The sequence below is a fragment of the Notolabrus celidotus genome, chromosome 24 (assembly GCF_009762535.1).
Source record: "Notolabrus celidotus isolate fNotCel1 chromosome 24, fNotCel1.pri, whole genome shotgun sequence".
Taxonomy (NCBI): domain Eukaryota; kingdom Metazoa; phylum Chordata; class Actinopteri; order Labriformes; family Labridae; genus Notolabrus; species Notolabrus celidotus.
This window is the reverse complement of record NC_048295.1, coordinates 3,522,577-3,547,879: the sequence shown is the minus strand read 5'-3', so window position 1 is coordinate 3,547,879 and position 25,303 is coordinate 3,522,577. Positions and strand designations below refer to the sequence as shown.

Genomic DNA, 25,303 nt, shown 5'->3' with positions numbered 1-25,303 from the left:
GCAGAGGAGGGATGAGACGGACTACTTTCTGTGGAATGATCTGGTGTTGCTTTCACTGGCCTTTTGGCCAATCAGAATCAAGTATTTAACACCTCCTGTGAAATGAGTTAAGATACTTGATGATCATAGATATTTAATAGCTCTATGTATACATGTGTAGTTCTAAGATTTGTAGCTCAGGTCAAAACACAGGGCTTAAAATCTTAATATCTCAGTTACAGCTTTCTAACTCAGTGTTTAAGTTTGCAATCTGAGACATGTTCATGGTGTCATTAATGTCCGTCCTGTGTGTTAACAAACTTGTTTTTCAGTGGATATCCTGAGACTGATGAAAACCCAACAAGCTGGCACAAACTGGTGAGCTTTTATAACAATGTTTCTGAATTTACAGAGAGTTTTAATCTATGATCTGACTGCTAGATATTCCTAATTCTACAGACTGCACCTTTAAGAGTTAAGATGAATGTTTAATAAGCATGTTTAGGAACTTGTTTGCTGGAGGAAAGGATGCTCCTGTCCTCTTTTTGTAAACATGAAAAGGTAACCTCTTGTTTTCTTTCTGCCTCCAGATAGTTTAACTCTCATTTTGAAGTCCCTCCAAACCGCAGAGCTCCTCTTTCCTCTGCTGAGGCGAGAGGAAATACTCCAGAGACAGCATTGGTCAGGTTTCTCTCCTCTCCTCTCCTCTCCTCCAGCACTTGACTTTACTCTGCTTTAAAGGAAGATAGGCAGAGGGAGAGCGGCTGAGAGGGAGAGGGAGAGAGAGAGAGAAGAGGGGGGGTGGAGGAGTGGTGATTGAGCGCAAAGGGGGCAGGACTTTTTCTCTCCGGGTCCTATTAAGAGCAAACTTTGTGTTTTTGTTCTCCAAGTTCAGCTCAGTGCTCTCCAGTCAGCACACACTCCCTCTCTCTCTCTCTGCTGCTCTTTTGCTTTCCATTTTTTCCTCAATGGTTGTGTTTGCTCGCCTGTTGGTCTCTGCTGTGTGTGTTTTCATGGGGGATTTGGACTCCGGGAGGATGCGCTTTTTTGAGGAACAGTTGCTGAAAGTTGTCTCTCCGGGCAGCGCGGGGCTCTTGTGAGTGGATACTTGGATGTTTGTCGTGTTGGAATGAACAATGGTGCGGCTGCTTGCTGCTCTGGCCGAGGGCATGCTCTGCTTTCGGCTACTGTTGCTGTGCGTCGTGGAGTTGCAGCTTGGCGCAGGGGTTTCTACTTTCCAGGGTTTTTATCTTCCACCTGCGAACGGGTCTCTGCTCACACCTGCCCGGAGGACGGACGGGGTCGTGCGTACCATTGACCGGATTTACCACGGAGGAGGGAAGGTGGGCTACCTGGTGTACCTGGATGGCAGCCGGTTTCAGCTGGACATGGAGCGGGATGAGTCTGTGCTGTCGCATCACTTCAGCCCCCAGTATGTGCTCGCACTGATGGGGGAGAGCCCTCCGCCGCTGAAGCGGGACTGCGTGTACCGGGGGACTGTGGACTCCAACCCGGAGTCTCTGGCCGTTTTTAACCTCTGCGGCGGGGGTCTCGAGGGTTTCTTCGCCGTGCAACACACGCGCTACACCATCACGCCAATCATCAGGGCAAAGGGACACGAGCACGACGCGCGTACCCTGCAGGATAAGGACGCGGAGAGCGCGCTCCACGTGTTCACGCGCGAGAGCTTCAGCTTCGAGGCAATGCGCGAGGGGCGCGAGAGCTGCGGGACGCGAGACGGGCGCAGAGGACGCCGGGACGCGTTGGGGAGACGCCGGAACGCAGGTGTTAAGGAGCGTCGGGACGCGGCGGCGGAGGAGACTGATGATGAGCACGGCGCGCGCGGGAGGAGACGGTGGAGCAAGTTTGTCCAAGACGCTCCGGAGCGTGGCGCACGGCACAAGAGGTCAGTGTCTCGCGCCAGGCACGTGGAGCTGCTCCTGGTGGCGGACGACACAATGACCAAGAAGTACGGCAAGGACTTGAACCACTACCTGCTCACACTGGCCTCCATCGCCTCGAAGCTGTACGGGCACGCGAGCATCGAGAACCCCATCCGGCTGACGGTGGTGAAAGTGACCACGGTGACGGAGAAGGAGAAGGGGCTCGAGGTGTCCAAGAACGCGGCGGCGACTCTGAAGAGCTTCTGCAAGTGGCAGAACCAGCAGAACCCGCTGGACGACGACCACCAGCACCACCACGACGCGGCGATCCTCTTCACCAGGCAGGTAAACAAAAGTCTCCTCGCCTTTTACGCACCCTTTTTACGCACGTCCACCTGTTCGAGGGGCGCGGGGCCGCCTCTGTGTAATCCCTCTGGATTAACTCCACGGTGCGATGCCAGGACAGCTGTGTGACGTAACGGTTTGTTTTTATTATGATAGTGCACGCGGTGTCAGCGTGTTGGCTTAACGCGCAACACAAACACAAACCTCTAAACCTTGAAATGCGCCTTTAAACGACAAAAACTGCAGATTTTAATGTAATTTATCCTCATATTTCCTTCTAAAATGTTTGCACCAGTGGTTATTTCACCTCAGCTTCTGCACAACCTGCTCCCCACATGTCCTCTCTCCTCCTCTCTGCTCTCTCTCCCACACAGCAAACACTCAAAGAGTCTGTATTTCCTGTGCCTGGTGTTTTTCTAGGCAGGCTCCTTCTGTCTCCACCGAACCCTCCCAGTCCCCTGACAGCCCCAAAAACCTTGAAGTCGGTGGGATCTGACGCTCCAACAAAAAACTCCCCTTGCATCTAATTATGCAGTCCTCCCTGCCTTCCCCTTTCTCTCTCTCTCTCTCTCTCTCTCTCTCTCTCTCTCTCTCTCTCTCTCTCTCTCTCTCTCTCTCTCTCGCTCTCTCTCTCTCATCACTCCAGTCTGCACATTTTTTCCCAGTTACTCCTCCAGCGTCTGTCAGCTGTCAGAAAAACAAACACATCCACCCTGTGAGAGGCCGTGCGTTCACCGAGACCACACTCATTTAGCTTTTCTCTCACCATCATTTTCTCTCTCTCTTCCTCCGGGGTCTGTTCTTTGGCAGCCGCAGCAGCTCCACGCTCAGCTTCACCTCCTCCGGGTGTGGCTTCACGGTGGTTAACATGTCAGATAGCTCACCTTGGAGTGCGGTCGTGTCGAAACTCATGCAGGGTCTTGTCGTAGAGCGAGGAGGAGCACGCAGGCAGCAGCCGGGGCATCACCCGGGGCATCACCCGGGGATCTCCGAGCATCTTGTGCTTTGGCAGAGCGCCCCGGTTGTGCATACCTGAGGTCGGCTGGTTGGCAGGAAACCTCTGAGCTAACCTGTTGCTGCTGCACCTGCAAGGGCGAGAGCGGGTGGAAGACGGTGCCATGCTGAGGTGTTTGGGTTTGGCAGGGCGGGAGAGGGTCAGGCGGGCATGGAAACAAGCTACACAGGTGTCTCAGAGCAGGAAGTAAGACCTCCAAACGACAGGAAGCAGGACAGGTAATGCTCTGTGGCGGTACTCGCAGCACTTTTCTGCCTCCCAGGTGCATTATTCACAAACCTGCCTCCTCACCTTCACTCACACACGTCTCACTTTCACTTGTGCTCATGCAGGTCTCACTGTAGACGTTACCTGTCTGCAGTAGAGGCAGCTGATCCCTCTAATATCATCACGAGGTGCATCCCTGCAGAGTAGCGTCCGCAGCCTCTCTGTCGCGTCAATAAGACACAGAAAGCAGACATTTAACTTTGACCTTTGACCTCTCCGCCTATTAAAGCCCATCTTTAGGATTCTGAGTGCTTAAATTGCCGTTACGTTACCTCGTTGGTCATTACAGCAGACAGATAAGCATTCCTCTCAGACTCTGCGGACCCTTTTCTTTACATATTTCAGAGTCTGAATGACAAACGGGTACAAAACGTTCTGGAGCAGATCCAGATGGCGCCGTGAGACGGGGTGTAATGGCTGCAACTTAATCCTTCAGGGCCCGGTCAGAGCGAGTTCAGTGGAAGTTCTTTTTTTGTGTCGCTGACAGGCTCAGGCGGTTACTAGAAAGGATCCCTGCAGAGATGGAGCCTTTTGTTGAGGAGGAAGAGCAGCGGTGTTCGCCTCCCTAGCTGTCGTATTGTGATGATGATGTTGCAGCGAAACTTGCTGCAAACATGCAGGTAGAACTCCTGATTTCATCACTGCAGTGTGCTGAGAGAGATGACACGAGGGATGCAGGGTATTGGATTTTTTGCCAATATTTTAACACTCATTGCAGCCGATCCATGTCACCTTCCATCATGCTCTGCAGCCACTTATTGCAGCTGCGTTTTGAGTGCAATAGTATTGTTGTGATCCTTTACCTTTGGGTGGTCGTTGAACTTTTGCAACTCTTCGAAAAACGTCCATGCAGCTGTCACATTGAAGCTCGTCGTTGGAGTGCAGAAACAGATATTCTTGCACTTATAACATGCATGCAAAGATGTGATTGAGGTTTCAGGTTTTCAAAAATGATCTTGTGCTTCCAAAGAAAGGTCCACCTCTGCAGGGATCCTTCTAAAATGTGGTCTGAGACTTTTAAAGACTATTCGAGTCCGTCTGGTGCAAAAAGAACTTTCAGTAGATGCACATTGATCGTGCACTGTCCCCAGAAACATGAAGTCGCAGCCCTTGTTGTCCGTTCTGCGGCAGCAGGCTCATGCAAACAACTGTAGCAAATACAGAACCACAACCCCAAATTATGCAAAGAGCTTCCTGAGTTTGCAAATATTGGAGCCCTCATTTGAGGAATATTCGTGCTGCAGTTAAACGGTACAAACGTTGAATGTTTTGATGCTGTCAGTCTTCAAAAACACGCCTGTTTCGCCCTTTCTTTCTTTCTTTCTTTCTTTCCTTTCGTCATTAATCATTTAGCAGGAGCGTGTCACAAAAGATCCCCGCACTGCGTTTAAAGCTGCTCCGAATCCGTCACTTCACAAACAGCAATTAGAGTTTCCATTGGCGGGATGCCGTCCAGGAAACGACTTATTTTGGCTGAGGTGGTTCACGCTATTCGTTGGAAAAGAAGAAAAGGAAGAAAGGAAGAGAAGTAGGTTATGTGTTGAGTAATTTCTCTGGAAAATAACTTTCTAAACTCAGTGGAAACTCAGCCGGGAACTTTGTGACCGGGAAGTCAGACCACTCCATTGTTTCTCGATGGGAGGAGGTGGTGCCGGCGTGGGATGGGGGGGGGGTCGTCTCTTTGTGGTCAGGTCCAATTACTCCAACACCCCGGCCCCGCAGTGAGCTGACCCGTGTGGCGGTGTCACCCTGTTCCACACATACCAGCACCGGAACAAAACAACAGGCACATTGAGGGGACTTGGGACGGTCCCGAGTGTATCTGTGGATGTTATGCATGGCTGTGTTGGCTTGGTGTGAGCGGGGACAGCAGACAAAGACCTACTGTAAGGTGGACTGAGAGCTGCAGAGACATACATGTTGCTTCTGATGCGACATGAGGCAGGAGCTCAAATATTTGGTCAGATGTTGCTCGTAGGCGTCTGTGAAGCTACTGAAATGCAGACTTTTCCCAACTGATTTACGCTGACGACTGTCTGTTCTCTCTCGCCAAATTAAGAAAGAAATACATGAAAAATATAAATATGATGATGTTCATTTCTGCTCTAAAGATGGGCGTTTCATCACGGGCGTTAATGGGGTCCAATGGTCTTTGGAGTCTCCCTCAAGTGGACATTTTTGGACATGCAGTTTTCATTTTTGTTGGAGAGAGGGATAGAGGGAGATGAAGAGAGAGAGAGATGATAGTGGTGAGACGGATAGTAGCTGGAGTCTGGAACGTCCACAGCAGGAGGAACCTACGAGACAAGGGAGCTCAGGGACTCCAGAAAGGTCTATGGTTAGTAACTTTAATGGGACAGCTTCAAGTGTTTTCTCTCGTACCACAACACTTTGAAGACCGATGTCAGATTATACTCTTACAGACACAGCATGTAAACACACACAACCCCACTTCCCCTCCACACGTGTTCAACACATGCCCGTGTCACTTTGCTTCCTGATGTGAAAGTGGGAATGTGCACATGTGTACAGTTCGGAGTGTGTTATCGTGTACATTTCCCAGCCCTCGCCCCCGTCACAGCTACTTCCTCTATTTGTTTTAACTCTTCCTGATATTTCACACATGTTACACATCCACTGGCACATGGAGACGACCTGCAGACAACTTAAAAACAGCTCTGACTTATGCTGCAGCTGGGAGCTCTAAATGCTTTGGCTTCACTTTTAGGGAGCTGTCACGTCGTGCATCCTTTTATACACGGTTAAATAGACGTTGAGGTCCAGATCTCTGCAGCTTGCTTCGCTTTAAGTTCCACTTGAATGCACAAGAGAAGGTTTCATCAGTAGCACGAAAATGAGCATGTTTGACAACCTGTTGATCAGCTGTTCGCAGCCCCTCTGGTGAAACCTTCAAGGACTGGTTTTCGTCCTTAAAGTCAGTGTTCCCATCCCACGGAGTTAAACTCACTCTGAACTCCTGCCTGAGGGATTTAAGTGTGTGTGTGTCTGAGTCTGGCTGTGCTGTTTGTTTAACACAAGCCTTGGCTTAGATTGCAAGTGATCCTGCTAAACACACACACACACACACACCTCGCTCTGATCGTCTCCTGACCTCTGGAACCAGCTCGCCACCTGCTCTCGTGTTATTTCTGCCAATATTTCTGTAACTTCAACACCCCGCCATCCTCTCCCTCCTCCGGCGTCTGATTCCTGAGCGTGTTTCTCTTCCCCTCCCTTTTTTTTCAAGCTCGTACAAGAGAAAAGAAAAACAGAGATGCAAGTCGACTTGGCACGAGGACACCTAATTATTTTCTTTTGTATTGTTTAATTTCCACGAGGAGATTCCCTCTTTTTTACTGTCTTCACCCTCTCGTGTCCCGTTAAAACAATGCAAGACATCTGCGCAAGATAGACTGGAACAAAAGCAGCTCTCAGCCCGGGAGGGTGTGAGCGTTATAAATAATGAAAATAGAAAGAGGTGCAGAGAAAGTCGGGGTGAAAGAGTGTGGGAAACGGGGAAAGAGAAACAGACAAACCGCTCTGTGCGTTCAAAACAAACAAACGTTCAGGGTGGTTCAGACGCTCAGCACATTTCTGCGTTTTGCAGCCGTGCATGCAGATAGTTTGACTCGCCTTTCGTTTGCTTCTTGTGCATCCAGAAGTTAATTGATGGGAGCAGGTACTCATTATCTGCCCTCCATGTGTGTGTGAGTGTGTGTTTCTGCATCATTACAAAGCATCATTATACACGTTTGCATCCCTTTACGATGTGCATGTGCACGTTTGTACCCTTTCTTACATGCAAGCTCTTATAGTTGGTGTTCTTGCATGTGTGTGTGTGTGTGTGTGTGTGTGCCAACCCAGTCAGTCATGTGTGTGAGCGCCAAACACAAGGCAGTCTGTTCCAAACTGGTCGGGCAAACACCCTCCCCAGAGAGCTTCTCACACACGACCCAGCAGGCCTGTCAGCACCGTTTAACATGACGATTCATCCTCACCATGGGACGTCGGTGTGTGTGTGTGTGTTTTCCCTCTCGTGTATACATCCCGAGTGTGTTCCCACATGCACTCCGCCCCGCGTGCAGCTCTGATGCGACAGCGCGATGACCTGATTGATCCGTGCACTCAGCAGGGCCGAGCGGAGCGCCCCGAGGCCTCCTCGGCATGGACATGTGTGGGAATCAAAACAAAGATCGATACTGTGCGCTCTGGCTGCCTGACAGACAGGCTGACGGAGGGATGGTGGAGGCAGAGGAAGGAAGCGGAGCATGCAAACATCTAATCTGAATAAACATATCAGAATCACTCGTCCAAGGAAGCTTGGGTTAAAAACTTTGAAGCTGTGCAGCTTAGGCGAGAGTTTCAAATCTTAGACAGCTGCAGGAAGTATTGTTTTCATCTCCTGAGCTTAAAGCACCGTCACACTCTGACCAATAATGACCTGTGATATCAAGTTCTGATGATGTGCCCTAAATTAAGTTCTCGTTTGACTAGTGTGCATTCTTTTTTCAACTATAAAGGATCGATCTTTATGTTTCCTCCCTCTTCCTCTTGGACAGAGTAATGATTCTATCTCTCTCCTCTCTGCAGGACCTCTGCGGCCATCACTCCTGCGACACCCTGGGCATGGCTGACGTCGGCACCATCTGCTCTCCGGAGAGAAGCTGCGCCGTCATCGAGGACGATGGGCTCCACGCTGCATTCACTGTCGCGCATGAGATAGGTAGGCATGGATACACAGGCTGGGACAGGCTCCTCTGTCAGCAGGCCTCCCTCGCTGATTAATATCATGGGAGCTTGGTGGGATGTCACCTGATATCTGAGCGCCGGGCATGTTTTCTTTTCTCATTCTTCCTGCGTGTGCAAACTCCCAACAAGTCCCATCACCGCTCACATTCTGCACATCGTGTCCTCCTCCTTCTCCTCTCGCAGGTCACCTGCTTGGTTTGTCCCACGACGACTCCAAGTTCTGCGAGGAGCGATTCGGCGTGAACAGCGACAAGCGGCTCATGTCGTCCATCCTCACGTCCATCGACGCCTCCAAACCGTGGAGCCGCTGCACCTCGGCCACCATCACCGACTTCTTTGATGACGGAAACGGTGAGCGTGGGAAAAACACACACTTTTCCCAGCGAGCAGAGTTTTATTTCTCCAACTACAAATCACAAGCATGTGAATCCACTTTGTTCAGCTGCTCTCCCACACTACCTCGCACTCAGAGCTGTTTACCAACAAACAAAGCTTTAATCCGTCTTAATAGAGAGTCATTTAGAATCCTATTAACTTCTTAAAGACTGCAGCGCAGCCAAACACAGATCACTGGCAGGAAACCAAGATGAGTCATACTTTTTATTCCTGCTCCATCAAATACTTTCATTCATGGCAGCCTGAGAGCGTTGTGGGATGACATTTTATTACAAAAATGCATCGCTCTCAGCAGAATTCATGCAGCAGCAGCATTAATCTGCAGCTTCAGCCTTCGTTTTTAACTCCTTCTTTCCTCCCACAGCCGAGTGTCTCCTGGACTCCCCTCGTCTGCCCCTCCTGGGCCCAGAGGAGCTCCCAGGCCAGAGCTACGACGCCGTCCGCCAGTGCCGCCTCGCCTTCGGCCCCGAGTACACGGTCTGCCCAGGCATGGACGTGTGCTCGCGTCTGTGGTGCGCTGTCATCCGTCAGGGACAGATGGTGTGTCTGACCAAGAAGCTGCCGGCTGTGGAGGGGACGCCCTGCGGGAAGGGACGCATCTGCCTTCAGGGGAAGTGTGTGGACAAGACCAGGAAGAGGCATTACTCGGTGAGACGGGGGGATGGGAGCACGACACAGGATACAGGGACATAGGAGATGAAATAAGTTCCTTTTTATGACTCAAAAACGTAGTTCCACATTTACAGACCCAGGGATTTTCAGCCCTCATCCTGATATATCATCTACTGATGAGTTACACAACCTCCCACATGACTCCTAATGTCCTCTACCTTCATCCGTACTGTTTCACAGTATTTGTGTTACACTGTGACACGTGGAGCGTTAAGAGATGGACTTGAAAGGAACAGGCAGATACTTAAAGACTAAAAGATGTGCGGTGTACTTCATTTCTATCTACTGACCTCTGCCTTTTGTTCTCCTGACTTTATTCAAACATCTAAATTGAATTTCAGCGAGTTGAAGCTCTGAGTCTGTTCTTGGCAGGCTGACGGAGAGAGGAATGAGAGCGGATATAATCTGTTTGTTTGTCACATGATACCTGACAAGTCTGACTGGATGCTTGGCAGATGACTGTACGTGTGGATCGGACCCAAGTGCTGACTCGCTGCCCCCCCTTTACCTCTCTTTGCTTCCTGCAGACTTCAGGGTCTTATTCCTGCAGTTACAAAACAAGGAGCTAAGTGGGAAAGCTGTTTCCACAGAGCTTCAGGGGTGTAAAGTTAAATTTGTGTCATAAAATGTTGAACGCTACCTCGCCAGTCATTTTTATCGCTGATGACGCACGCAGCCCGGGTGGTAAAAACACAGAAATAAGTACGTTACCTTAAAAAGTCCACTCCGGCTGCTCTCAGGGGAAGCATGTGAGCACTTGGATCACACATCCAGTCATGCTGTCTTTATAAGTGGCTTTATTACATTAGAATAGCCCTCCGTCTGTGTCCTCTGCTTCTGCTGAGACACGTGGAGCAACTCTCTTCATCCCTCTCTTCATCCCTCGCTCTGATCTTTCCTCTGCTGTCACTTCCCTTAACTCTTGTCTCCTCTTTTATCTCCCTTCTCTTGCATCATCTCCAGGCGTCCAATCACGGCAGCTGGAGTTCCTGGGGTCCTTGGGGTGCATGCTCCAGGACCTGCGGAGGCGGAGTGCAGTTTGCCAATCGCCTTTGCAACAATCCTCCGCCGCGGAACAACGGGCGCTTCTGCACGGGGAAGAGAGCTATTTATCGGTCCTGCAATGTCACACCATGCCCATTATCGAGTGAGTGACACAGCCTCCATTTATCATTTTCCCCTGTTTTTAATGCTAAGCTAACAGACTACTAGCTTAAATTAAATCGTGAATGGACACGTGTTTGGTATCATTTTACTTGAATAAACAAGCATGTACCAAAATTAGCCTTCAGTGTTTTTGGCCACATGGTTTTTTACAAGAATTGGAAACATACAAAACAAAGGACCCTTTATTTGAACAGTAAAAGTATTGTAGGAAGCAGTTCATCATAAAAAATCTTTTTCTGGGACACTTTTCTTTGGTTGGCATTGATCAATCTCCTCTTTAAACTCTTCCTCAGATAAGAGCTACCGCCAGGAGCAATGTGAGGTGCGCAACGGCCCCCAGACCGACCCTAAAGGGGTGAAGACCTTCGTGGAGTGGGTGCCAAAGTATGCAGGAGTCCTCCCTAAAGATGTGTGTAAGCTGACCTGCAGAGCGAAAGGAACAGGATACTACGTGGTGTTCTCTCAGAGGGTGAGTTGTTGGAGGGGGAAAAAAAAGGTGCAGTGAATTGGGCGTAAGAGAGGTGATGTGACTTCATGGCTGTTTCTTTCTGCAGGTGGTAGACGGGACGGAGTGTCGGCCGTACAGCAGCTCAGTGTGCGTGAAAGGGAAATGTATACGGACGGGGTGTGACGGCATCATTGGCTCCCGGCTACAGTTTGACAAGTGTGGTATATGTGGAGGTGACAGCACTGGGTGTATACGTGTTGTGGGCAACTTTACCAAGAGGAGGTGAGGAGAGAGGAAAATGAAGTCTGTGCATTATGCTACAGTCACACCTTTTATGGGAATACAGAGTTTTGTGCTTACTCTCCATTTTTTCTGTGAGGCTGTTCAATCATGTATGACATCTGTTTAGGTCTCAGTTGTTTAGACGTGCACAAGGTTGGGTGTCATATCCTTCTAATCTGACCTCCCTTCTCTCCCTGAACAGTAAGGGCTACACTGATGTGGTGAAAATCCCTGCGGGCTCCACCCACATCAAGGTTCGTCAGCACAAAGCCAAAGACCAGACCCGCTACACCGCCTACCTTGCCCTCCGACGTCCCAACAGCGAGTATCTCCTAAATGGCAAGTTCATGATCTCCACCTCCGAGACCATCATCCCGCTCAACGGTTCTGTTCTCAACTACAGCGGCTGGAGCCAGAAGGACGAGTGGCTCCACAGTATGGGTCCTGGAGCCATCCAAGACGCCTTGGTGGTCCAGATTCTAGCAACAGACGCTAAAAAACCCTTAGATGTTCGTTATAGCTTCTACATGCCCCGTCGGACAACGCCACAGCAGCCGTTAGTGCCGCTAATCCCAAACCCAAAGTCCATCCCTGTACAGATCTCTACGACAGTCTCAACCACGACGAGAACCACAACCACCACCAGCAGCACCACTACATCCTCCCAAGTTCCCCCTGTCCTCAACCCAGGGCCACCTACAGGTCCAGTACCTTCAACCCCAACCCCAGGACCTCAGTGGGTAACAGGATCCTGGATGACTTGCTCCAGGACTTGTGACACAGGCTGGCAGAGTCGGACAGTTCAGTGCAAGGACCCAGACGGGAAACTGTCCAAGGGGTGTCTGCTCGGCGCCCGGCCTTCTGCCTTCAAACACTGTCTGGTGAAAAAATGTTGAGCTGACGGGAGCGCAGAAGTGATTCGCAAGAGACAAGAAACAATACGCAGGAAGGAGTTCAATGTGTACCTCTGATGTAGGTCTCAAGTGCTGGATGTAGGACTACGGACCAATGAATTTAAGGACCATGAATGTTGGCTTAAAGCGCCTTGACCGGATACCCAGAGACCCCTGAGACTGATCGGCTTGGTACCTGGCTTTACGCCAAAAGAATGACCTGGAATCACAAGAGCTATGCAAGAATGACGGAGGACGGTGTCCGTTTGATGGCGAGGAGTCCGACCCCGGCATAGCTGAGGACTTTATTGCATGTCACTTCCACATGGACGGTTACTGATTGTCTTTACTTCAGCCTCCAAGTTCTGGAGGCTTTGTGTGTGTTGCCCTGTAATGGCATGCGTGTCGTGTTTTTTATGATACTCCATGTGTTCTAATCACTGTGGGGGATTCAGAAGTCGTACCCCTTTGTCTTTTGTCGTGAGTTTGTCTGAGACAAGAGCCCCAATGTTGGGAGGCACTCGATATCCAGATTGTCGTTGTTTTTGCTGTTATTGTAGCCTTGATCCACCGCTGTCGCTCCATGCTCCTAACTCCTCATTCGCATTTCCAAAGCCGATGACTTGTACCTCTATTTGACCAACGCCAACCGGGTTGTATATCCGGGCTGGTGCTCACGCTGGTTCAGAACTGGATGAACTCATGAACCAGCGCGGCATCTGTTTAGTCCCCTCACCCCTGACGTAAGCGGTTTGCGTTTCTAGACCAGCAAAGAGCTAGAGCTGGAGCTGATCTGGTTTTCCTGGTACCAGGTTCACTCGCAACCGGCCCTTTAACTGCCTCAGTCGAAAAGGGGTATGAGAGGACCAGAAACCTTTGACAATTAAAAATAGTAACTCATTTTACCGTATGTTGTCTTTGTTCCAATCTACGCCAACTTTCAAGAGCTGGAGATGCGAACAGTTCTGGATCAGGGCTGCCTACGTGAGACCTCTTTGTCTTAAATTGACTGAACTGTCCAGCTGAAAACCAGAAGGTGTGAGTCTCAGCATCAGGTTCTCAAGATGTTTAGATAATCCCCCGTAGAGCTCAGAAACAGCCGCATCGTGTGGTTGGATTTGAAAGGGAGCCTTCAAGGACAAAGTGACAAACGGCCAAAGTGACTACGACACTCCTTAAACATTAATGGAGGTCAGTTGTGACTCTTAAGTTTGGGGATATGCTTGATTTTTATGTGTGTGAGTGTAAAGTGTGTGTGTGTTTATGTGTGCATGCTAAGTGCTCGCACATCCATGTACCCAGGCCTGTGTTTAAAGCACATACAGTATGTACTGTGATCTCGATGCTTCCTCACTCTCAGTTCCATTTATATCAATCATTATGCTGGTGCTGGGAGGTTTATGGTCCTCACGTTTTTTTTTTTAGTGGCAGTAAATATCTATTTGTTTGTTTATCTGTTTAAGCAACAATGCTAATATGACAATGTGTGCCCTGGATACTCGCAACGACAGCAAGAGAGACACTAATGCAGTCATTAACGTCCTTTTTGCAATTCAACTCTCTCCTCATCTTCTTTGACGTTACTCGTTCTGTTCATCTTCTCTACATCCTGTATTTGAAAATGTTTGTTTGTGGGTTGTGTCGCACAAATCGCAATTCAGATTTTGCCACAGAAGAGATTATTTTAAAGGGTTAGCCCACCAAAAATACTGAAGAGTACATATAACCGGTTCATCTATCTGAGACAGTTTGATTTATATTATAAAGGTGCCTCCCTCAGAAGATAACAAAGTTTGATTTGCACAAACTCATAACTGGAAAAACAATGCACGAGTTAGATCAGACAATCATAGACATTGCTGTCAACATTTTCTGGCCAAGAATGAGTTCTTAAATTGATTCTGTTCACACTTTTTGTGACACGAATTCATTCGACTTAATGCTAAGCTAACAGGCTACTAGCTAAAATTAAATCATGAATAGACACATATGTGTTTGGTATCATTCTTCTCGTCCTGACCCGAAGAACATAAGTAATCATGTCAAACTTTTACTTGAAGAAGCAAACAAAATATTTCATACAACTAAGCTATATTAAGAAATCTGCTTTTTTGTGACGACTTGTATTGTATTGACTTTTTTAACACTATCATGCCATAATTTGACTTTTGAATAATAGTAATGAATTCAAGGTAAAGACATGTAAAAATTGAACACTTAAAAACAATGTTGAGAACTTGGTAATCAAGGTTATCTTACTTAGAAATCCCTTCCTGTAGCTTTTATATATATCTGGAACCTGTTCAGTTTTCTTGTGTGGCAAGCCTCAGACATTTGGCACATGAGCAGAAGAAAACAAAGCATAGAAAGTTTTCAGGTCAACATACCACTTACAAAATGTTCTTTTTCCGTTCCACACGTTCAGATTTATTTACACCATATAGACATTTTATGCAAGTTATAGGTCTTTCATATATGTGTTAGTAGTCAACCATATTTACACAGACATGTACACACATCAATGCAACAATCCATCATTTCCACAGTATTTGAGTATGTTGGACACTCACAAAGACACACAAACTCAACCTCCTCTGACTCCTCCGGTGGGGAAACCCGTCTCGCTGAACGACAGAAAAACACAGCACTGAACTTGTAATTTATTGTTTGTACAACTGGTATGTGTGAATAAAAAACAATGAGATGAGTTTTATTTATTATAGTAATTTTGTATCAAATTACTATTTAACTTAGGAATATGACTGTGCAGATGCATTCCTATGTAAGAATATAGTGTTTTTCTAGTCATCCACATGAATATATGTACATAAAATCTATATATTTAAATACCTTTGTGTCTGTGTTGTTCATTGTGTGCTTAAAATCATATTTTAGTTATTTTACATGTGTTAAAACTGGTGCCAAAAAGACACTACAAGCTAGTACCACCAGCAAGGTTAACATCCTCATGCCTGTGCTGGTTCCTCATTGCTCTGGTGGAGTGGTTATATGTCAGTTTAACCAGACAGTCTACATACAACTTTATCTCCATTTACTAGATCAACATACTGATGAACCACGCCACGCTTCAAGGCGACATCATCACCTGTGCTCGTTTACATCCAGGTAGTAGAGCTTAAGAGCATTGTGGGAGGCGTCACAGCTTAGACACAAGTACGAGCAACATTTCAGGCCTTTAATACTAAAAATATTAAGAATTTATTCACTTTATATACACTTCTCTCATTTTAGCTAAGGCCTTTTACAACCTTTGAAACACACTGACATCCTGGACAATGACACTTATGATAAATACTCAACCATGATTATAGCAAGAGGAGATTCATGAGTTAGGATGGCACGTCATTGAGGTTCAGACTGAGTCAGAGCTGATTTTACTCCCTCCAATTTCAGCTGAATCCCTAATTAATCCCTAATTGGAAATTCAATTAATAGTTGTGTAAGGTAGTAGCCTAAAAAGGCCACCAGGTGTCCCTGTTCAGCCAGATTGAGCAATTCCTGCTGTTTTGTATTTCGTTTTGGTCCCTCCTGGGACACTGTAGATCAGAGGCTGTTGGATTTTGGAGCAGACGTGATGCGTCATCCAAGCGCTCACATGCATCCCCTGGCGTCCAGTGTTTCTCTCCGCACCGCATCCCCACATCCCCAAAAACAACCCAACGCAGTCCCATGGGAGTGTAGAGAGGACACTACGGCTGCACGTGCAGGTAAAAAGGGTTACAGTTGTATCTTCCCTCTGAGGTCTGAACATTCACTTCCTGTCACCTGTGCCCAATTTGTCTCACCTGCTGCTGCTCACCGGCTTCCTTTGGTTTCTCCACTTCCACTTCAGTGTGTGGTTTGTGATTTGAATTGTTGCCTGCTCACCTCTGAACATCACTGACATGTAAGGTTATATGACAAACTTTGAATTGCACATGCTCAGTCATCACTTTGGCTGCATTTGTGTCCTCTCTATCCATGTCTGCATCATCATCCATGAATAAAACAGCCACATTAACTTCTTTATTATGCTTCATTTTTAATTTGTTACTCCTTATACCATCAGACAATATCCATGTTTTGCAGTCACAGACATGTATGCACTCATTATTGACGTTCTTTTAACATCACATGACGCAAAAAGTGTCCCTCGTCTTCATCATCCTCCTGACTCAGCCTCAGCACCCTAATCTCTTGGTCACGTCTGCCCCCCTGTGGTTGGTGACTCACACTGACTTTTTTACAACTTACCGAAAGTGATGCAGCTGCGCCCCCTGCCGGTTAGTCACGTGACTGCAGCGTCAGGTCATGGAAAATCTCTTGGAATCCTCCTTGACTCGTGACTGCTGTCTTCTGGAAAGTTCTGATATTACAACTCTCTTTTTCTGACCTGTTGCTCTTAAGGTGGATTTGTGTTATTTGTCGCTTTAGGAATAACCAGTGATGTTTGATCCAGTGCGTAAAAGTGACACATTATTGTTTAAATCATCAATAAGCTGTTAAAAGCATGTGATTATGAGTATTTAAGTCATATATGTGGAGATAATACACTTTCCTGAGATATTTAGAAGCTGTTTCTGAGCTCCCTCATTATTAAAAAGTGTTTTTTATATCTGATTTCACTCTGTTTTGATTTCTCTCAGTGAAATCCAGCCTCGCCGGTGATCTCTGATGAAGCTCCTGCGTAAACTCTTCCTGTGTGTTGGAGAGAGGGAGGACAGTCCGGGCGGGTGGGGTGAGCAGCCGGAGGACAGGGGCTCTGCTCGCCTTGAGTTTGACGCAGAGGCAGCCCCATGCAGGAGCCGCTCCACCTTAAGACCTCAGCGCCCCCTCTCTGCTCCCTCTCCCCGAGGAGCGGGGCTGAGGAGCCCGGCCACGGTGCACCACAGCCGGCTTGGCACGGGGGGGAGGTGAGTACGGCTCCTGGAGCCTCAGCCAGCACGGTATGGTTACCACTCCCGACCTGATGCCATCTCCCAGCTCCAGTTGCACAGACACTACAACACTGATCCTTATAATGCACTGCTGCCTGTCACCATGAGTTATGTTGGAATAAGGAAAAAGTTATGAAGTAGAGCTCTTAATGTGAAGCAGAGGTTTATTTTGGTCCCTTATTTTCAATGTTTACACCTCATGATAAAGAAAAACAGACTCATTGTGAAATGACAAACATATATGACAGAGGAACACACTCAGTCATGATATCTGCGGGCTGTGAGTGTGTGTGTACATCTCATGAGTCACAAACACAGTAAGCAGAAGAAAACACTCCTCTTCTCAGAGCTCCCTTCCCTCCACAATGATTGATTATTATTATGGCAACGCTCCAGGTTGCTGGTGCGTTTTCGTTGCGCACGGGATTTGGCCCCTCTCACATCAAAGGGCCCTCAGGAAAGGGGTGGTCCCGGGGCAGGGGGATATATAGGAGGGACCGGCTCTGTTCTGACTGCAAGGCAAGAGCAGAGAACAGACTAAACGGGCCAGCAGAGGAAAACCCTGCCCCCGAACTTAAAGACAGAGAAACTGAGACATCTGCTGAGATCTGGAGAGAAAGAGACCCGTTGGATTTACTGCATCCACATCCAGACTTTATTTTCATTAAATGAAAAGACTTTTCTGCAACAGTCAGTCTGCACATAACTTTTAACGACTTTTGCACTGGATTTGATCCTTTTTTAGATTTTTATGCTCGTGCGTAATTTGGGGAACAATTTTGTGGAAGTTCAAAGACTCAGAGATAGTGGAAAACCTTTTAAAGGATTAACTTGCTTCCTGGTAGAGACTTTATTATCAATAAATTTTCTCGACTGTCGGATTTCAAAGTTTTATGATGTTGCTTTTACGCGTTTCCATTGGTTTAATTGCCGCTTTGTGCGTCGGCACGGCGCACGGCGCCTGGGAGGAGAGCACCGTGGTGCCCGTCAGATTAGACCCCGTGGCCCGGTCGGAGAGCGAAACCGAACCGTGGCGGACTCTCTCCCCGGAGGAGAAGGAGAAGGAGGCGGAGATGAGGGAGTATCGGTTGGACGTATTTGGAAAGGAGCTGTTCTTGCAGCTTGAACCTGACCAGACCTTCTTGGCGCCGGGTTTTGTCTTCAGCTTAGTGGGGAGTCCCGAGACCGAACCCACGCAGGAACCCAAGAGTGGAGCGGAACCGGGGTGTTTCTTCTCAGGCACCGTGAACGGAGAGGAGCACTCCGCCGCTGCGCTCAACCTGTGTCACGGACTCAGAGGCGGATTCTACTTTCAGGGTGAAGAGTATTTTATCCAGCCCCTCAACTCGAGTGACTTCCAGGGCTCAGAGGAGGAGGTCCACAGCATCCGCCGGAGAGGCCGTGCAACTCTGGCTGAGGAGGGGAGCTCCAAGTGCGGGGTCAACGAGGACGAGGAGAGGGTGCCAAAGAATCTGGAGAAAGAAGCTTGGAGCGGAGCCGCTAACGCAGAGCAGACAGGTGAGCTGCAGGATCACTCTGCGCACTTTACGCACGTTTACTCTTTTAATAAACAACTTATTCATCACTTTCAAACAGAAACATTTGAACAGTTAAAACAGAAACGTGTCTTAATAACTGTAAAGAGTGTAGGGATACATTTCAGCATCAAGCACGTTGTCTTTAGAGTCAGTAGCTGCAGTTAATAAGCGCACCAAAGTGCTGTCAGCTGGAGTTGAAAATGTGCCAGGTTGCACAGCATGCGCAGTGCACTCAGCTACCTTTTTGACAGCGAGTTGGAGAGGGTGGGAGGGAGAGTGAGGGAGGAAACTTCTCCTCGGGGAAAGAGGAGGAGGAGTGACGGAGGAAGGGGAGGGGAGCCGCGGGGTTGGGGCCAGCCAGAGCCCGGCAGTACTGAGACGTGTTAGATCGCCTCCTGGTACAACTCGCGCCGGCAGAGATTTCTCCCTAGAAAGGATTTGCTCTCCTCTCCCTGCTCTCGCTCGCATAATTTTCCACCAGAGAAGGTCACAGTCGGAATGTAGACCCCGAGGAGGAGGAGCCGTCGGTGGTGTGACGCTGAGTCAGGGCCAGGCTCCTCCAGGCACATCCGGAGCTCTTTTTGGAGCATGAAAAAAAGCCTTTGTATCTATTTAGAGCGCTGGCTGAGTTTTCCAGGCTGCAGAAAGTTTCCAAAAAAACTGCCTGTTGTGCAAAAATGTCACAAGTTTCTGCTCATTAATATCAGGACTGTAACTCCACAGAAGTCCACATGGACCCAATTTGGTCTAACCCACTCTCCCTTCTTCCAGCTCACCACAGATCCCGGCGTTTTGTTTCCACCCCTCGCTACCTTGAGATCATGCTTGTCGCAGACCAGTCCATGGCCGAGTTCCACGGCGCCGGGCTCAAGCCCTACCTGCTGACCATCATGGCAGTCGCATCCCGCCTCTACCGCCACCCCAGCATCCACAACTCCATCAGCCTGGCGGTGGTGAAGCTGCTGGTGGTGTACGAAGAGGAGCGAGGCCCTCAGGTGTCGTCCAACGCTGCCATGACCCTCCGAAACTTCTGTCAGTGGCAGAGGCAGCACAACCCGCCCAGTGACCGTCACCCCGAGCACTATGACACCGCCGTGCTCTTCACCAGGACGGTAAGTCACACGAGGAGGAGACCAAAAACTGATCAGAGATGTTAAAAGAGGTGTCAGACTTTAATGTTGTGTCTTGTTTTCTGGTTCAGGATCTCTGTGGAGCTCACTCTTGTGACACTCTTGGCATGGCTGATGTTGGCACCGTGTGTGACCCTGACAGAAGCTGCTCCATCATTGAGGATGACGGCCTTCAGGCAGCTTTCACTGTGGCTCACGAGCTGGGTAAGAATCATAACTTCATGTTTTTGTGTTTTAAAAAGACATCCCAGAAAGTTTTGAGGTGCTCAAAGAGATGTTTTCATTTCAGGCCACGTCTTCAACATGCCTCACGATGATGCTCAGCTGTGCTCAGGCGTCAACGGCGCCCACTGGGGCTCCCACATGATGGCATCCACCTTATCCAACCTGGACCAACAGCAGCCGTGGTCCCCTTGCTCCGCCCTCATGGTCACCACCTTCCTGGACAATGGCCACGGTCAGTGCCTTCTGGACAAGCCGGTGAAACCTCAGGCTCTGCCCCAGCCTCTGCCCGGGACTGTGTACGACGCCGACCATCAGTGTCGGCTCACCTTCGGAGAGGAGTCGCAGCATTGCCCGGATCTGAGCACCACGTGTGCGGCTCTGTGGTGCACCGTGACGACGACCAACGGTTTGCTGGTGTGCCAGACGAAGAACTTCCCCTGGGCGGACGGGACGCCGTGCGGGCACGACAGCTTCTGCTTGGCCGGACAGTGTCTCACCAAGAGCCAAGCCGCTAAACACCAGGTAGGAACCAGAACTCTCTGAATGCCCCTGAGTTTGCTTCTGTTTGATTTCAAAGTTGTAACCGTTGTGTGTTTTGTGCTTCAGACTCCTGTCAACGGCGGCTGGGGCTTGTGGGGTCCATGGGGCGACTGCTCTAGAACCTGTGGTGGAGGAGTCCAGTACTCCTTCCGCTCCTGCGATACCCCTTTGCCCAAAAATGGGGGCAAGTACTGCGAGGGCAAGAGGATCCAGTACCGCTCTTGTAACACAGAGGCCTGCCCTGACACCAATGGTACGAGATCTTTGAGTCGCTAATCTGGTGTAAAATTTGAGAAATGTTCTGAACACTTTCTTGGAAGTTTAAGTTTTAAGAGGTTTGGACGTTTGATTTACGAGCTGTCGATCTGACCTCACTCCGTTTCTTCCTCAGGCCTCTCTTTCCGTGAGGAGCAGTGCCTGGCGCACAACGACATGTCAGCCCAAGTGTCGCTGGGTTCAGGGGAGGGTGTTGAGTGGGTGCCTAAGTATGCTGGAGTCTCACCCAAAGACCGCTGCAAGCTGGTGTGCCGCGCCAAGGGGACTGGATACTTCTTTGTCCTCAAATCCAAGGTGAGATTTGCTCCCATGCCAGATTTGGAGTCGTGTTACATCACTCTCTGGGGCTTAGTTTATCTTAAAACAGCTCCTGCTTGCTCAGACCTGCAAGTTGAAGATTCAGCTATTGTGCTTTCTGTCAGGCCTCGGGCTCCGGTCTTCTGACTCTTATGTAACAGTTTTAACAAGCAGCGCTCTAACTCCTCATCTGTCTCTCTGCTGCTTCAAGGTGGCTGACGGCACGCCCTGCAGTCCAGACTCCACCTCGGTGTGTGTTCAAGGCCAGTGCGTCAAAGCTGGGTGTGATCGTGTCATCGGCTCCAACAGGCGCTTTGATAAGTGTGGCGTGTGCGGTGGAGATGGATCAACGTGCAAGAAAGTGTCCGGCTCTCTGGAGCGTGCAAGGTATGCATCAATCCGGCTTTTTGTTTCACTCTGATTGAAGGTTTTACGTCTGTATCTGACCCTTATGTGTTCTCTTTCAGACCTGGTTACCAGGATGTTGTCACGATCCCTGCTGGTGCGACCCACGTCGATGTAAAGCAGCGTGCCCCCGGCAGCAGCCGCCACGATAACAGCTACTTAGCGGTGCGGCGCCAGGATGGGACCTACCTGTTGAACGGGGACTACAAGCTGATGACCATGGAGACTGACATCGCCTTGCAAGGGTCCCTCCTGCGATACAGCGGCTCCTCCGCCTCCCTGGAGCGCCTCCGCAGCTTCGCCCCTCTCCCCTCTCCCCTCACCATCCAAGTCCTGTCTGTCGGAGAGTCTCCCAGACCTAGAGTTAAGTACAGCTACTTTGCACCCAGACCCAAGAATGCTGCTTCAGCGTCCAACAACAACGCAGGCCGCCGCCAGTCCATCAACGCCATCAGAGAGGTCGGCGGTGCCGAGTGGACCCTGAGAGAGTGGGGTCCGTGTTCGCAGACGTGTGGCGGAGGCACGCAGCAGAGGGAGGTGGTGTGTCTGGATCCTCAGGGTCGCCCTTCAAGAGATTGCCCTGAGGAGCTGCGTCCTTTGGCGTCCAGGTCCTGCGCCGCCCAGCCGTGTCCCTCCTGGCTCCTCGGAGAATGGTCAGCATGCTCAAAGACCTGCGGGCGAGGCTTCCGCAAACGCCAGCTGCGCTGCATCGGGCACGACGGGCGCACGCTAACCCACGACAGCTGCGACTCCAAAGACCGGCCGCGACCCCTGCTGGAACTGTGCAATCAGGGCGCCTGTTAAGGACCGCCATCCTCCGTAAACCCAGCTCTTACTCAGACGTCCGATAAAACTCTCACTGCCTCTCCTCTTTTTTCAACGGACATCCTGAGAGGCCGATGAATGTTTACATCCAGAACCAGAGTGCTGCAGGTTTTCGCTGGTTCTCGGAGGTCAATGGGTCCACTTTTTTCCTTCCAATTCGGAGGCAGCAATCAGTCCACAAGTCCTCGCCGCTCGCCGCTGCGTCACGAGACTGATCCCAGCCTGTCAGAGCAGCAGTGGCACATCGTACCTCCCATCAGGAGGCAGAAAGCATGGACATTCCTGGTTTCCTAAAGGAGCATGCTGCTTACTGTGCCAATGCTTGTGCGTGCGTGAGTGTGTGAGAGTGTGTGTGAGATATTTTTAATGCATGTATATGATGTTTGTCCAAGCTGGGCTGGACACACGTCGGGGTTTTTTGGGGGTGGGGGAGGTTCTCACAGAGTATATAAGGAAAGAAATGAAAGAGAGGAGCTCATATGGACTCGCTCAGCCCATCAGGTATGGATTTAAGATAATGTTAACGTCCGAGTGTTTATGTTCAAACCGTTTATTTATCACAAACCTGTAGCACTTCATCTTTGGCACATGTAACACCCAGTTGTCTCCTAACGCCTCAGCCATATCTTGCCCTCCTCCACACCGCAGCCTTTAAATGAGGGAACTCTCCAAAGACCAAAGAGGAGTGTGTGTGTGTGCGCGTTTGTTAGTGTGTGATTGCGTGTGTGTGTGTGTGTGTGTGTGTGTGTGGAGACCTAAAGAGGGACTTGTCTCCTGCTAATACTTCATAAGTAAGTCTCTCCTGCCTTCCGCGAAGGCTCCTTGTTTTTTTTTTCTATCATGTGGTTTTCTTTTGTACAGAATATCCAAACATTATTTATTTTTGTACAGCCTGTTAAATATAACCATGTGGCTTTTTAATATTATTTTTTATTTGTCATTGAGATCACAGAAGGGAGTAGAGTATACAGAGTATTTATACAGTGTTTTATATATATAAATATATATATATGGTCCTAGGTTCATGAATAAAGTATCACATTGACTTGTGCAGCTTCTGTCTCTTGAGTGGTTTGTCTGATTCACGCACAAATACACCTTTCCAAATGCTGGATCCGAGTCGAGGCTCCTCCTAATGCATGCTCTCCTTCCTCTCAAAGTCCAAACACATGTCCCCTCGATTTATTAAAGACCATAAATTGACCCAATGACAGCTGCAATGGGCTGCAACCCTGCAATGAGCTCTCATTTCTTTTTTAAATGTCCCAAAATGTAGAAATCTCTTTGTTTATTCATCTTTCTTTGACATAAATCCAAACAAAAACCTTCTTTTGAACCATCCCTAACCTCGACTTTGACCCTCAGTCAAATCTAAGACTTATTCCATCACACCAAACATCAAACATTTCAACCCAAATCTGACTCCCATTGTCCAAAAGTCCTCACAGTGCAGCTCCATCTTGCATCTTTAAAGTGACTTGTTTGTAATTCATATTTAGTCCACTAGATGGCAGTATTACACAGTGCCATGTAATGTCCACACACACTGCCCTCACAGCCTGTCATGTTGCTCCTACATATTCCATGCAGTGCTTGATTTGTGGATAGTTCCTTAGCCAATCACAGTGTGCCACGTCATTTTAAACACAATATAGGAAGTGCCACGCCCCCTTTGTCTCATTTTAAATCTTTACCTTTCAGTATTTCAGACATGCTCTGTGTGTGCAGTCCTGATTTGATTCTGGACTTTGAGCTTGTCTTACAAAATGCAAAATAAGAAACCACTGCAGGTAGTTTTTAAAACTTGGTGTGTGTTTTTATGAGTCTGTCTGCAGAATTAGCGCGGGTAGAGTTCTGGGTTTTGAAGAAAGGGCGAAACCTTGAAGTTAAGTCAAGTGAAAGTTGTTCACATGAGGTCTTTGTCTTATTCTTTGGAGACCAAACAATGCCACCCTCAGCAAGCACTCAAAGTAATAGAACAAAGAATATTGTATATCAATCAATCTTTAGGTCTGGACCGTACTCTATGTTCTATTATTAAAAAAGACCCAACATCAAGACAGGATAAGATCCAGTCCCACCTTACAGACAGGACTCAGTCTGATCTCATCTTAATCCACCATGAGCAGAGCACTTGGCAGCATTTAGCAAGTTACAGTGGCAAGGACAAACTTCCTTTAACAGGCAGACACCTCCAGCAGGACCAGACTCATGTTGGACACACATCTGCTGAGACTGAGTTGGAGAGAGGGATAGAGGGAGATGAAGAGAGAGACAGATGATAGTGGTGAGACAGATAGTAGTAGTTGTAGCAGCTGGAGTCTGGCACGTCCACAGCAACAGGAACCTACGGGACAAGGGAGCTCAGGGACTCCAGAAAGGTCTATGGTTAGTAACTTTAATGGGACAGGTAGAGTTAAAGTAAGAGACAGCACCAGTCTCTGTGCTGTCCCCAGATCTGCAGCCTTCATGTGTGGCTCTCTATGTTTGCCCCCCCGAGGAAGATGATCTCCCGCCTTGTCGGCTCCCACTGCAGCACAAAGGAAACCATTATCCTGTAATTATGGCTGCTTAAGAACAAGATCGCCCATCTTTGTAATCTGCATAATGTGTCGGCAGGATAAACAGCTGCTGTAGGCGAGGAAGTGATTCACTGTAAATGTCAGTGTTATCTGGCCGCTGGATGAAACTCCGGCCTCCTTTTACCTGCTTATTTGTCCACGCCTGGGTCCCGTCATCACGGCTTTAAGGAAACATCTGGAAGGCGTTATGAATCATTGGCGCTCAGTGTGGGTGGCATTTTTGAGAAGTCAATTATCTCCCTCCTTTTGCCACCCTTGTTTCCCATAAAGTGTTTGTTTACACTCTGGATGACTGAACCCAGTTTACATCCTTGGAAGCAACAGCACTCACATCCGAGATTCAAACACTCTCCTGCAGAAAAGAGGAAATAAACCTAAAGAAGGACAAGAAATGAAAGCTGTATCATCCTTATTGAGCATGCATTTAACAGAAGAAGGGTTTTATTCCTCTG

At 48.7% G+C, this 25,303-nt stretch overlaps 2 protein-coding genes across 3 annotated transcripts; both read left to right on the top strand.

Moving 5' to 3' along the window:
- Positions 1-849: 849 nt before the first annotated feature.
- LOC117807979 (A disintegrin and metalloproteinase with thrombospondin motifs 5) lies at positions 850-14,803 on the top strand. Its single transcript, XM_034677330.1, has 8 exons — positions 850-2,207; positions 8,080-8,212; positions 8,422-8,589; positions 8,999-9,282; positions 10,270-10,453; positions 10,767-10,942; positions 11,028-11,203; positions 11,406-14,803. The coding sequence occupies exons 1-8, from the start codon at positions 1,116-1,118 to the stop codon at positions 12,097-12,099; spliced, it is 2,907 nt and encodes a 968-aa protein (XP_034533221.1). The 5' UTR covers positions 850-1,115; the 3' UTR covers positions 12,100-14,803.
- Positions 14,804-15,675: 872 nt separating this feature from the next.
- Positions 15,676-23,321, top strand: adamts1 (ADAM metallopeptidase with thrombospondin type 1 motif, 1). Of its 2 annotated transcripts, none has more exons than XM_034678197.1 (9): positions 15,676-15,824; positions 16,743-18,551; positions 19,343-19,683; positions 19,773-19,905; positions 19,991-20,448; positions 20,533-20,719; positions 20,858-21,036; positions 21,251-21,426; positions 21,507-23,321. In XM_034678197.1, the coding sequence occupies exons 2-9, from the start codon at positions 17,927-17,929 to the stop codon at positions 22,246-22,248; spliced, it is 2,841 nt and encodes a 946-aa protein (XP_034534088.1). In that variant the 5' UTR covers positions 15,676-15,824; positions 16,743-17,926; the 3' UTR covers positions 22,249-23,321. The 2 variants fall into 2 exon arrangements, with proteins under 2 accessions (XP_034534088.1, XP_034534087.1); XM_034678196.1 differs by lacking the exon at positions 15,676-15,824 and adding an exon at positions 16,448-16,503 and having other exon boundaries at positions 21,507-23,306.
- The last annotated feature ends 1,982 nt before the right edge of the window (positions 23,322-25,303 follow it).